This window comes from Nuphar pumila, chromosome 16, assembly GCF_984573655.1.
Source record: "Nuphar pumila chromosome 16, dmNupPumi1.hap1.1, whole genome shotgun sequence".
Lineage (NCBI taxonomy): Eukaryota > Viridiplantae > Streptophyta > Magnoliopsida > Nymphaeales > Nymphaeaceae > Nuphar > Nuphar pumila.
Window position 1 is genome coordinate 20,822,609 of NC_143264.1, and position 15,164 is coordinate 20,837,772.

The 15,164-nt window shown below is 37.2% G+C and overlaps 1 protein-coding gene across 2 annotated transcripts in view; it reads left to right on the plus strand.

The window, feature by feature from the left end:
- The first annotated feature begins 284 nt into the window (after positions 1-284).
- LOC149813069 (nucleolar-like protein) overlaps positions 285-15,164 on the plus strand; it is a 28,865-nt gene continuing 13,985 nt past the window's right edge. The window contains exons 1-4 of one of the 2 annotated variants that reach the window (XM_089992412.1): positions 285-586; positions 7,404-7,538; positions 11,639-11,780; positions 11,950-12,035. In XM_089992412.1, coding sequence (XP_089848538.1) covers positions 362-586; positions 7,404-7,538; positions 11,639-11,780; positions 11,950-12,035 — 588 coding nt within the window. In that variant the 5' untranslated portion in view covers positions 285-361. The remainder of the gene's footprint in view (positions 587-7,403; positions 7,539-11,638; positions 11,781-11,949; positions 12,036-15,164) is intronic. The other variant, XM_089992411.1, reaches the window with a different exon arrangement.

Consider the following 15,164-nt stretch of genomic DNA (forward strand, 5'->3'; position numbering starts at 1 on the left):
AACAAGCCTTTTCCACTGCGCGTGAAAAAGATGCAAAACAGCTTGAATTGAACCCAAACCCATATTGACATAAAATACCAATCCGAATCCATTTCCAATCCGAAAATATTCCGCCTCAATCCAGTTCAAATACACATTCGGATCTAATTTTAAAGATTCGTATCCCAAAAACAAAGCATTGGATACGGATCGAGCGTTGGACCAAACCCGATCTGTTTACACTCACACCACCTGTGAACCGACCCGAAAATCCAACCTCTTCTTAAACCCTTTAGCTTTTGGGGTTCTCCGTCTCGGAGAAGATGAAACAAAAACCCTAGCTTCTTCCTTAAACCCTCTCTCTCTCTCTCTCTCTCTCGTGATGGCGAAGAGCGCTAACCAGAAGGATGACGCGAAGAGGAAGAAGAAGAAGAGCTCCAGCAAGAAATTGCAGCTCGGACCTCACTCGGTAGCGATGAAGGCGGAGGCCGCGAAGCCCAACCCCTTCGAGAGCATCTGGACTCGTCGGAAGTTCGATATTCTCGGGAAGAAGAAGAAGGGAGAGGAGATTCGCATCGGCTCCGCTCGATCCAAGGCCATAAAAAAGGCGAGAAAGTTCTTCCTTCTGATCATACTCGTTCGTTTTCGTCTGGTCTTTTCTCTGTTTTGTTCCACGATCGGCTTAATTTTACTTTGGCGGAAAGATTTGAGTGGAATTTTTGTCGATATTTATGCGCAAAAAAATGCTGAAAAATGCATCGGTATAATACTAGTCCGTAAGAAAAAAAATCTTGGTTTTTACAACAAATTGCGATGAACATGCGGGGTTTAGGGAAATTGAGCCAAGGTTTAGGTTGAAAATCAGGGAACGATATTTTCTTTGGAGATGGAATTTATGCAATATATCAGTCTAAACCAAAATAAAAACGCAAAATTTTCTATTTTTGTGAGACATATATCTGGTTTAGACTGGATGAATTGAAAATGAATAAGAGTATTCTTCAGAAAAAAAAAGAACAGAGTAGCTGGTTTAGATGGAAACTGGAAAGGTTGCTGACTTTGACGGAAATAGATTTTGAATTCATATGGGTTTACGATATGTTCACTTTGTTGGTTGGAGAGTTGATAAGTAGGGAAGCATTTTGCTGAAAAAGAAACCCATTGGTGAATTAGAAGGCTCAGAGATGCCAGTTGAACATGTGGCAAATATACCCATTCATTTGGATAATTTGCTAATTAGATAGTGAAGTTTTTAAAGGAAGGTTAAATTCCATGATGCTGGTTTTGAGAATTTCTGGTTGTGGTTTCCAAGAAATAGATGAATGGTTCTCAATTTTTGTTTTGGTTTAACAAAGAACATCTGGTTAGGAGCAGTTACACTGGTTGCAGTTGTCTAAAATCCTTGGCTGGGTGGGTGAAGCAATTGAGGTGGATGGGGGATTGCTGAGAGGACTTGTCAATACTTGTTATTTCAATTTTTTTCGGAAATGGTGATTGGATGGATCCCTGTGGTTGTAAGGCTTATTGTAGATTTATGATACATGTTTACGGGTGCAGGAGTGAGGCACGATGTGGATACGCATGGTATGCTATGATAATTTTAAAAAATTAGGACACGGAGACACCGTGCACACACATAGATGTATGTATATGTGTGGGTGTGCGTATAAAACAACAGTTCTAAATCAGATAATTAAAAACATCAAATATGTAAACTATTTTTGAAATTAGAAGAAAAAAGAACTCAAGTGAATACGAAATAAGTGAATAAGATCATAAAAAAATAGATAAAGTTAATGACACAATGTTGACTGTGTGAAACTCATTTGACTATGTCCATGAAGTGTCATGTCGTGTCCATGAAGTGTCTAAGTGTCGCGTTGACATGATATACACATGCTAAGTGAAGTGCCCGTGTGACATAGTTGTAGATGGAATAGTTCAAGCGTGCATAGGTGCTCACATAGGCACCTAGGCAACCTTGGCACTGGCCTAGTACCTATCAGTGCCTAGGTGAGTACCTAGGTTGGAAGAACCTAATGAAATAACACACACACACACCTATGTCACATAGGTGTGGGTGCGGCGGGTACAGGTGCAAGGGGTGCTTAGCCGAGTCTATGTGTTGTAGGTGTGTGTGTAAATGTGAGTGATTTCATTAGGTTCTTCCCATAGATGCGGGTGCGTGTGCGGCACCTTGAATGCATCTATGAGGTCCAAAGAAAAAGTTTTGAGTAAACAAACTATAACAATCACATAATTCATAAATAAATAAAATTTAAAATAACTAAAAATAAAAAATATGACCACAAAGCAAAATAAAACACATTTAAGTAGTCAGAATACAATATTAAGTAAATAATTATGACATAAATTGAGCATGAATAAATATGCAACAACTATCATAAAAGCCATACTTATGATGTTATAACAATGTATCCATTACATATATCAAAAGAGTCTGAAATTAAGCGTTAAAAAATAAAAAAAAGAAAGTAATGTCATTTCATAAGTAGTAAGCATTAAAACAAAGAAGTTTCGTAATGTCTTTCACTAATCAGTTTCACTAATTACAATAAGCACAAAAGTTGAATAATGTGTGCTCTTCTATAATAATACTTTTCTTCTTTCTTGTCTTCACTAATCACAATAAATTAAGAAGAAATTTCTACTTTTTTGTTCCTATAGCTTATGAAATAAGTGAATAGAACTCTACAAAAGCCTTATTTATGCAAAATGTTGTCACTAAAAATGGAAAAGAATAAAAAATAAATTACCTGAAAATTTCAACAAAAAGTGTGAAAACATAACCATATCTTATGATAGAAATGTTTCGTACAATACGATGAGATATGGTCTGATACACTGCATTTTTTGATTCAAGGGGATATATCGTATTGCATGGGCTAGTTAGACTATGATACACCGTATTATATCGTACGATACGATAGTGATATCACCACTTTCTCTCTCTCTCTCTTGATGAAGGAGTCAAGCTAGTTGATAAAAGACTATCTCATTATGGCACAATCAAGCCTCACTAAGTCCCGTTTAAGAACTAACTCTCCTTTTTCACAATTTTGATGAATTATGTGGTGCAACATAGAGGGAAGAAAGAATCGAGGATGTCTCATTTTTTAATTTTTGAAATAGTTCTCTTGTTTTTTACTTTATTACTTTTCTCTCTGTCTCTCCCCCCCCTCTCTCTCTATATATATATATATATATATATATAATGGCCACTAGAATATGAAAACTACCGTGTGAACTAAGTATTTCTGATTTTTTCCTTTTTGCAAATCTGACTGTGCAGATGTGTTCAACATGGTGAATTTTCAAGGGATCAACTGTTGGATCGTGTATTTTTGACGAAAAATTCAATTTTTAGATGCTTGAATATTTATGAAAATTTTAGCCATTGATTTTCAAGCCTTAAAAAATTCTGCTTATGCATCATAAGCAGATGAACTAAGCATGTAGATTATATATATCTGGTTAGATTTAAGTGAAAAGAACGAAAAACAATGAAATCTCGATTCACGCTGTAGTTCTCATATTCTAGTGTCCCTATATATATGTATGTAATGTATGTATAGCTGTGTCCATGTATCTAGTTCCAAAGCCCGCCGTGCCCGACACTTCATACTTGTGTTCGACATTGAAACCCATCTCAGTATCCAAGTAACGTAGGCTATGAATATGATCTATATTGTTTGCTTAGTCAAAAACATATTATGATGTATACGCATATTTTCTAAGGGCTACAAAATTCAGTGGTTTGTAATGCCTCAAAAATTTTATATTAATAAAATCACATTTTACGTGGAAACCGCCCAGTTTGAAGCACATTTCCTACTAAATGGACCACACTGAATGCGTTCGAGTTTATGTAGTCAAAAGCGCTGGTCGGTGCCTTAGCAATAGATGTTTAAAAAGCCTAATTAGGGCTGTCAATGGGTCAGGCCAGGGCCTGGTCAGGGTTGACCCAGACCCTCCCATATAATTAATGACCGGGTTTCGGTTCGGATTTGGGTTTTTCCGGGTCAAGAAACTGGAATCCCAAACCCGGACCAGATATTTTCAGAGATTTATTTTTATTGAAATACATATAAAATACTTGGGCTGTGTTGGGTACCTGGCAAAAAAGCCGGGTCAGGTCGAGTACCCGACAAAAATCATAACCCAAAGACTGGCCCGCATATTGCTTGGGTCGGGTTCATGTCGACCCAAATATTATTCGGGTCGGCGCTTTTCTTGCCCATACTCGGGAATTCAGGTTCGGATCGAGTACTCTGGACAAACCTGATCCATTGACAACCCTAAGCTTAGTTGGGGCCTAGGTGGGACTAGTCGTTCCAGTAAGGACAAAAAAAGGTTAAGAAAATACAAGATTTACAATAATAATAAGACTTGATAAATTTATACATACATACATGCATGTCTTTAAAAACTATATATACATATATCTAAAAAAAATAGCATATTATATATGTATGCATAAAACAACATACATATAATACATCTACATATGTACATGGTTAAAAAGGAGACAAGTTTGTGCCTATACAGGACTAGTCAGTGCCTAGTCAGACTAGGCGGGGTATAGGAGGAATAATTGGAACATTTTATGTCCACAACGCCTACCTGCCCCGGGCTGGGTGCTGACTTGGTGCCTAGGGAGACTAGGCACGTAGTCATCGATTTTGACTACATGGATTTGAGGGCTCAAATTTTCCAAGTAAACTTACACCTATTAGATTCAGCTATTGAGTACTGTACTCTAGAGTGTAGCCAATATATTCCCTATATATATGTATATATAGTGATAACATTTACTACCCTCGTAGGTAAGGAACCCCTAGTTGGAACCCATAGGAGAAGGTTGTTTTAACCAAATCTGACATCATAGATGTGTTTAGCACAAGGTCACCGAAAACGCTATAAGACTCGGGGAAGCGCACTTCCCCGAAATGCATTCGCTTCCGAAATGCGCGGGGAAGCGACCCTTTTAAATGAGAAGTACACTTCTCATTTATGGAGAAAAATGCTTCCCATTATTGGAAAGCTCGCTTCCCACTCGCTTTTCAATATCAGGAAGTGCGTTTTCTTTTTTTTCGGGGCTTGGAGCCTTTAACATTTTTTTGCCCAATATCAAGAAAACTCGATTCCTATTTGCTTCCCACTCTAATCCTAGGTCGCTTCCCTCTTCGTTTCCTTTTCGCTTTCGGTTCGTTTCCTACGTCGCTTCTAGTTCACTTTTCTTCTCGCTTCCGAGATGATTCTCGGTTCGCTTCTAAGTCGTCCCGTGCTTCCCACTTCCTAAAATTTTAAAAGTGTCTCACTTCTCGCTTCTCGCTTCTGCTTCCCGAATCGTTTCCCGCTCCCACTTCCTCGTCAAAATAGTATGAGTCAACCCTTGGATCATAGTCTTTTGACGTAAAAATATGCTTGTTTGAGGTTTGAAAATTTGGTATATTGTAGCCTGTTTACTTTTCAACCCTCGTAAAATCTGACATATGTCAGAAAAACATGATCTAACTCTCAAGGTCTGTTTCTACTAAAGGATCATATCTGGAGGGTTAGATGTGCAAAAAAACTGAAAAAATAAAAATATTATATTTTTTCACTATGAGATTCCTTACCCACAAGGGTATCAATAATCAAATATTACCCTATATATATAGGGTGCTTCTATGGTGGTACTGTGGTGGTACACTTGATTTACATAGATCTGTGCTCCAAAAGAAAAATCTAACCATTGGATCATGTTTAGTATATTCTATTTATTATTTTCATGTATTAAAGTTGACTCAAATACGATGTTTTATATCATGTTTAAACCACCCTTATTTTCATGAATTGTGAGCCGATGATTTTCACCATCTCAAAAATGGAATCTTATGGTGTATTAAACATGATAAAACCTTTTAATATAGTAAATAATTCATGCTAAACACAGCTGTATGATTAGATTTATCATTTGATGGCTAAATCAATGTAAACAAGAGTGTACCACCGTATGCTATCTTGGTACAGAACCACCATATATATGTGTGTGTGTGTGTGAAGGTACATAACTATTGAGATGTGTACACCACAAAATTAGTATCAATGAGTAATATCTCATTACTCATGCATTTTTAAGTAAATCTGAGCATATGGATTTATGTATCATTGTTCATTTACTTTAAACATACTTGAATTAGTAAAGTTGAATGTCTATATGTATTTAAAAAAAAAGAAAAAAAAATTAAAGGTTCACATGGCATCAAAATCTAATTATAAGCAACAAGACCTTTCACATCAAAATTGTCAGATAAAAACATGATCTATACTAATAAATAATGATAACCCATCCATATAGTTTGACCTACTTGACAATGTGTGGGGAGGTGAGATTGAACTCATTGATACCGTATGCACATCTACGTTAAGGAGTGATCCATATCTATTTATCTATCTATATCGGCTATATCTTGGTGAGGCTATTTCTCGCGATATTATGTGTTTGGTGATAAATCTCAGGGCTTAAGAAAAATATCATGTATAAACAAAAAATACATAAATAATAAAAGAAATAACTACAAAATATAAAAAAGAAGAAAAACATATTTGGAATGTAAAAAATAAATAAAAACAGTAAAACTAATTGACAATATCGTGATATTCTCGTGATAATATCACAATTTTATCCAATTAGCTATATTTTCAAAATATCATGATATTTTACCTATATTCTTGTTTGCTGCATTTACAGCAATAATATTGCTTTATTTTGAAAATATCGCTGATATATGTGACTATGATATATATCTTGAAGATAGTAATTATATTTAATTGCTTTTAATGTAGTTTAGGTTTTCAGGTTTCATATTTTTATATTTCTTTTTTAGAGTTGTGATTATATGGGTCTCGGCATGCTGTATTTCTAGTGCCTGGGGGCCAATGCTTGGGGTGCATGCCTACTGCTTTTGACCACTAAGATGGGACAAAACCCTTGGGACATGGAAAGGTTGGGTTAAGAACATTGAGAGTTCTGGGAGGTATTCACTGGCAGTAGTGGTGTATGTAACTTGCATCCACAAATTAAGAGAAGCGTTATTTGGTATTGCTGGATTGTCAGATCTCTGGGAGCTTATTTCCTCTAGGAATGGGGGAAAGTTGGTTCTTTCTTTTGGTGTTCCCGTCCTAGCTAGTTTCTGGTCTTAGAGTTATTGTTTATGACACCTAATACATTATTTTTGGTTGGTACCTTATCTAACTTCTTGCATTTTTCATTACTGGTTGGCAAAAATTTACTCTGTAGGCTATATTTTGAAATTGTTTATTTCATGGCATTATAAATTTGCAAAGTATATTTTTTTCATCTAGAAGTTTGCAAATTTTTGTGGTCTCATAAGCTAACAAGGAGCTCATTTTTACAGCGGAAAGATACTCTGTTGACTGAATATCAACAAAGTGCTAAGTCATCTAAGTTCTTGGATAACCGAATAGGGGAGAAAGATGGCACTCTCGAAGAGATGGACAAATCCATCTTACGTTTCCAGCGGGAGCGACAGGTTTGTTGAGTTTGTCCTTGTTTATTTATGGTTATTTTCATATTCATATGATGTTATGCCTCCCAAATCTGTTTCTGTTTTCAGAGTGTTTTGACAGTTTGCAGTTTTAGAAATAGATCTTTGAAGTTTTAGAGACAACTCTCTGATTCTTGAATAACTTAAAGAACTAGCCTTGTTTCATAGCTGAGTTATGAGTTTGTCTCGCTAGGAAAATGTGACTTGGGCAACAGAGTAGGGGATATCGATAAAGAGAAATAGCTAAATCAGTAAGTTAAAAACAACATAATTAACTTTGTTATTATCAGTTGTTGCCAAGCAGGAAAAGAGACTCCAAGAAATCAAAAGTGGTTCATGTTATGATATTGAAAATTTTACATCTTGTGACAGTACTGAAAGAAGCCTTTTTAACATAGTTCAAAGGCATGAAAATTTTCAAAACATATTTGCTATCCTTTGGGGTTGATAATTTACATATCATGAAATGGAAGTATTGTATATCTCATTAATTTGGAGTCTTTGGACCAATTAGGCTTGAAAAGATGTTCCTCATACTACCAAAGGACCTATTACCTCCTGTCCCAGAACCGCATATCTCTACTGCTTTAATTAGTGTGATAAATAATTTATTTAAACAAAATGCATGTTTTTGCAATTTCCAAGGTGTATTGGCCATTTGGATGTTTGTTTACATGTGCATGTGTTTGTGTTCAGCGGCTTAAATTTCCACAAAAATATTTTTGCCATCTTTGTAAGCATAGATCTAAGGATTCATAATTTATTTATTATGATATGTAAGCATTATATATTCTGTTAAAAACAAATGCTGATCCCCATTAAACAGAGAATGTAGATAATTCCATGGGTCAGATTAGGGTATATATTCGTTACAGTTGATTGTATGTGCAATCTAATAGCAAAAACCATTTTTTTTTTATATTTTTTATCAGATCAAATCCTACAGCTGTGATCTACATGGTTTATTTAATAGTAAACATGTTTCACATCATGTGTTTGCAATGTGTAAGCAGGATTTTCAAGGACTTCAGAAATCAAGCTCCTACAGTGTACGATGTCTAACAAACAAACCATTCTGAACACATCTATAGGGTCAGATTGAGTGGATATAACTTGCATCTATTATGTATATAAATATATATAACAAACGAACCATGCTGAACACATCTATAGGGTCAGATTGAGTGGATATAACTTGCATCTATTATGTATATAACTATATATATATTATATAGATACATACACATATGTGTATATATGATGTTTATATGTGAGTACCTATTACATGTATTTTTTTTTGGGGTTGGGGAGGGGGGGGGATTCTATATACTCAATTGTATGGGCAGCACTATATACGCCAGCATTTTCTGGCAGTTGTGATGCTTGAAACTGGTCAAGTGAATGCCATCTTAAAAGCATTTCTTTCTCTAATATATCTGGCCTTATCATTGCCAGTCGACACCTGTTTAATATGTTTATTTACATAAATACCCTTAATTCCCGTAATTGAGATTATTTTGGACTCCTCTACAACAACATTCCTTTGACCTGCACCACTTTGTCAATGGATTGGGTGGAAACTGTCAGGGTGGTGCCAGCCAGCATGGTTCAAAGACATGGTAGAATGCCCAACAAGAGGTGATTAAGGGGTCCACACTCCACAGGAAATCCATATGATATTCAACTGTAAATTAGTTATCCCAATTGCAAGCTTTTCAATTCCTTCTTTATTTCTGGCAACCTGTATATATCAATTTAATTGAATTTGAACTAAGATTCCCAGATCAAAGGTTGAGGTTCCCATGGTTTGGTATAGCTCTTCTAAAATATGTCTTGTGTGGTGCAAATCCTTGCTTGAGAGCTAAACTGAAAGGATGCTGGCTCAGCTTCTAGTCTGGAAACTATGGTTGTGAATCTCTTTGCCCATTGAAATTGCAATTCTCCTGTTTGGGCACGGTAAGATTCAATTTACAATAAAAGATTGTGCACTCCTAGTATGCGTTGTTTCCAGAATATGTCTTGTGTGATGCAGATCCTTGCTTGAGAACTAAACTGAGAAGATGCTAGGTCAGCTTCTAGTATTGTGAATCTCTTTGCTGAATGAAAATTGCAACTCTTTTTTGCCTTCAATGTACCCAATGTAGTTGGTCATGTGGAACTCAAATTGGCAATTAAAATTCTGCACTCCAAGTGTGTTTTGTTTCGGTGCTGTGGTAAAATTAAACCTGGTGTTTCTCAGTTGCACTTTTCCATTCTTAGTATCTTAGTCGAGGGGGCTTTATTTTAGTTTCTAACAAGGAATCTGTTTATTATGGGAACTGGTCCAAGAAAAGGCTGGCTTTATCTTTGCACACGTGTCCTAAGACCAATTGAGACTTACAGGCATACTGCTCTTGCTTGCAATAATGCATTTACATATTCATTCTATGTCACATGGGTACAAGTGCAGGTACATGTACGGCACGACAATTCCAAAAAAATGTGGGTACGGGGACATTGCAATATATATATATATATATATATATATTTATATATATATATATATATATTCAAAAAATAAAAATCCATTTTCCAACAAAACAGCAACATAAATTAATTTAACATTTAACATTTAACATTTAACAACCAACTAAACTAAATGTATGAAAATATAAACTGAAAAGTACCCTAAACAAAACTGAAAACACCCTATATCAATCGTGAGAGATGCTCCTACCTCTTCGCCGTCCGCCGGAGGTCCCTGGAATGTCGCGAGGTGAGCTCCCTCTATTGCCGAAGGTCGCTGGAGTGTCGGAGGCTCGCCGGATGTTGCTGGAGTGTCGCGTGAGAGAGCGAGAGGGAGATAGAGAGAAAGGGGGAAGACGAGATAGAAAGAGAAAAGGAGAAGCCACAATAGAATATTAAGGGGGAAACAAGATGAGGAAGACGAGAGAGAGGGAGACAAAGAGGGGGGAGACGAGATAGAGAGAGAAAGGGGAAAACAAGATGGGGAATCAAGAGGGAGACAGAGGGACATCGAGAGAGGGAGAGAGATGAGAGGCAAATAGAGAGAGAAGTAGAGAGTTGAGGGAGAGAGAGAGAGGTGAATCGAGAGCGAGATCAGAGAGAGGGAGTGGGTCTAGGGCATTGAGAGAGCAGAGAAAAAGAGGGAGGGGGTGGTTTTATCGAGTGGGGCAGGACCAAAATGGTCCCTTCCCTTTGACCTTGATCAAATCAATGTTTTAACGCAGACCCAACCCGGCGCAGTGCGGGACCCGACCCGCGGCATATCCGCACTGCGCCCGATACCCGCCTCCGTGTCGACACGGGTACGGCGACCTCCCAGGCTTGTCTATGTGACATAGTATTCATTACACATGGAATGAAATAGCTGTAGCTATGGAGTGAAGAAGAAATAAAGTCATGATTTTTTGAATTCTTATATTTATCAGATTTACATGGATTTATTCTCTTTGTCTTTTATATTCATACAAATTTGCTCTCTGCCTATTATCCTTTTTTCCTCATCTTTCATTTAGATAGGACTTAATTAGCAACTCTTGAGCTGCTCCATAGTTCATACACTATGCGTTCAACTGATTTCCTCTCTGTTCTCCTTGAACTGCTTTGCATGTAATGTGGCTTTCAAGATATTTGATATCCGCATAAATCATGCATTATACTTTGTTGGACGCTAGCTGCTATTAATATTTTTGATGAATGTATTGCTGTCTGTGTATTTACATGCTTGTGTGTGTGGGGGGGGGGGAGCATGTGTATACGTGCATGCTTGTGTTTGTGTGTATGCATGCGTGCTGGTATGCATGTGCATTGTATGCATCCATGCATGCATGCACATGCGTGTGCGTGGAGGCTTCTCTCCCTGACACACGCTCCTCCAGAGCAACAGCTAGCCGACATGTGTGTGTGTGTGGGAAGGGGGGGGGCTTCTCTCCCTGCACATGCTCACCCAGCGCAACAGCCAGCTGACTGGTGCCAACTTCTTGGAGAAAGCCTCCTTCTGGGTGGTACATGTGTGTACCTGTATCTTGCATAACTTTATCTGTGTGTTTCTGTTATTCATTGGATTTTGTTTTTCTTCATAGATCCAAATGAAAAGGAAAAGCAAATACATTTTATCTGATGCCGAGGATGAGGATTATATGATTGAAACTGCTGGTTCACTTACAAAATTGGATGATTTTGAGGATGATCTTTCTCTAGATGAAGATGAAGATACAAATGAGAGTATGTAACCAAATCTGTGTGTGTGTGTCTCGGCGCACAGCAATATACAATATCATACTGATGGACTTTGTAATATGAATTTCATGTTTATATTCCATCATTACACTGAGGTCAATTTTGAACATTTGACATGTTCTTGATGCCCCTTATGAGGTTTCCCTCTATGCAGGAAACATATTGCTTGCTGGCAGCCAGGTTGTTGGGCAGGATGGCGATGCTCTGCATAATGATGGATCAGTGCCAAATGATGAAAATGTGAGATATCTTATGTATGCCAACCTCTTAGCATTGTCACTTTTTCAGATATCCATTGATCTTTCTCTGATGTGCAAGGAACTGATATATTCAAACTAGTAGTTGTTTGTTTGTTTTGTTGGTGTTAGAGGATATGCATGAAATCAACATAGTTGAACTGCTAGATCTGTCAGACTCACAATGTAATGGGTTTGCCTGTATATTTGTGACTATTCATGGATATTCATTGTCTCCACAACGATTTAGTGGTTTTATTTATCATATATGGCTGCATCTAATTGTCATTTCATTTCCATGATAAAAGGTTTATGTTCACAACCCTGTTTCCCTCCCATATTAAGTGATGCTTCGTTACTGGAAAAGAAGATACAATCACATTTTTAAATGAGTACATAGCAACATTTTAGGGTTCCTTCTTTCCCAGGATACAGTACTATATAGTAAATTAACCATCAATCTCCTCTCTGACGACCTTACCCAAAATTGAGAAGAACTACAATCCGACCTCCAAAACAACCTGCACTGGTAATTATAGTCACAAATCTCGTTCTCAGGATATTCTCAGCAAAGGAATATCTTGGGATATTTTCAAAACATGAGTTTTTTCTTGGAAAAATGTTGGCAATATATATATATATATATATATATATATATATATATATATATCGAGATAGAATGGTTTTGAGCTGAGGCAAGAACTTGAACTGCAACTGTACAAATCATGAAAAATTTTAACGGCCATTGAACTGCATAATAATCCCTATTGTTTTACGAAGAACTTAAAATAGTCCTATATCGAAGAGAAGAGTGGAGGTAGTGCCTCACCACAACTATAAAAATGAGGTGAGGGCCTTCTTCCCATCACACAGACTAGCATGGTTTCTCGAGAGGGCAGGCAGCAATTAATGCTGTCTGCCATGCAGCATTCATTGCTTTGCATTAAATGCTGTTGTATTATATTAAAAAAAGAATTCAAGCCATCAAAATGATGGCAGTATTCTTGATGTTTCTTTAAGATCTAGTGAAAAATTGCGAGATATTCAGTTTCAACAAGATATTAAATATCTTGTGAGAAAAGCGTTAAAATTTCGGTTAATGTGGTTAATGTTTATATCGCATTTTTTTTGCAAGATATTCAATATCTCGGAGATATTTGTGACTATGCTGGTAATAGTTCACAATTAAAAGAGTAGGGTTAAGGAAAGGTTCCTCAAGATTGTAACTAGAATCACATGGTGAAAAGTACAACTCAATTTCTTATATGATAGGTTCCTGATTTTTGAAATTATAACAGTTGGTTAATGTGTCATTAGATGCTCGTCTTATGCTTAATATGGTGTAATGTTCAAACCTAAATTTGAAGACTCATCCTATTGACTCAAGGTGGTATCTGGTTAACTAGCACAAGTTAATGGAAATTGGATTTTGGATTGGTAGATCTCACTATGTTGGCCTTGGGTCTCAGGTTCAAATCTCACAAGGTGTTATCACTCGATTTACCTGGGAAAGATATTCAAGACCTCTAAGCTGCTTTTTTTATATGAATATTGAGCTTTCATAATAGACCCCAGAGTGCATTTGCTTATAAAACCAGGCCTGAATGGAACTGCATCACAGAAGCTGGGATACAAGAATAATAGTTATGATTGAATTCATTACCAATGCTGGGGTACCTGTTTTCATAAGTTCATAACATATGAATTACTTATCCATGTGCATAACAAACCTGAGAAAGTGGATCAAGCCCATTTTCGCTGTTGTAAAAGTAATCATTGAAAGTGATTCATGGGATTCTGTGTCATGTGATATTCGCGTGAAAATGAATCCCTTTTTTTCAAATGTGTTAAAATATCCCATAAATTTCTAGGATAAAATGAGAGGCTGCCTGCTGACACGTGGATGCTGATTTCATGAAAATGGATAAGGATATTGCTGATGAACAGAAACTTACCTCATAGATGGAGAACTCAATCAAGTTGCATAGATTGACATCCTAGAAAATGCTTTTGAGAAAGATAGTTTTCCAGACCCTTATGTTAGCTTTGGGGTACTTTTACTGATTTATGTAAATGTAGTTTCACTTTCGTGACACTTTTAGGTTCACTTCTTGTACACTTTCTTCTTTAGGTATACTCACATCACATTGTTGCACACACACACACACTCATATATCTATATATATGTATTTCTTTTGTAACATATGTTTAGATTTTGTATTAGGATAGTTATTTCTTTTTGTATTTATTTTCATCTTTATTTTTAATTTGTTTTTGTATTTGTAGGGCAGCTAGCATTTTGTGGACTGTGTGTAAATATATGGGGTGAAACCCCTTTGTATCTTATGCATATTTTATGCATTTAAAAATTAAATAAAATCTCTTTACTTTTTATAGTGAGTGTGTGCTCTTGTGCCCTTGGTGGCTTGTGATCTATGTCACATGGGTGCAGGTGCGGGGGTGCGGCACTTTCAAAAAACTTGGGTGCGGGGGTGTGGCAAAAAAAAATGTATATATATCTCCCGGGTGCGGGAGAGCGAGTGAGAGTGAGAGAGAGAGCGAGTGAGAGAGAGAGAGAGACAAAGAGAAGAGAGCGAGTGAGAGTGAGAGAGAGCGAGTACCTGAGGAGGAGGGGTCGGAAGGAGTCGGCGTCGGCGTCGGCTTCAGGAGGAATACTCGGGCAGGAGGAAAACTCGGGTGCCCTAATCCTCCTCCCCTCAGCCCTTTTCATTGGGCCTTTTTTTGTCCAAAATTGGACACAAATGACCCTGGGTGCGTTGATGTCACCCGGGGTCCGGTTGACCTCACCGGGTGCTGCACCCGCACGCGGACCCGCGTCGCGTAGCGACGACGAGGGTGCGGCACCCGGTTGGCCGAGTCCCTGTGACATAGCTTGTGATTGTGCCGTTAGTGGCTTTGTGAGTGATCTTATTCGGAGGATATTTCTCTTATGAGCATATTGTTTTTTTCGGACTTGTTTTATTACAGAATACATGCTTTCATCACATTCCACCATCATAATGTTCATAACTCTGACATGCAAAAAAACTTGTTAATGAGTGTACAACGTGCTTCCATTTTTTGCCAAGAATCTTATATGATGCTGCTTCCATTTTTTGCCAAGAATCTTATA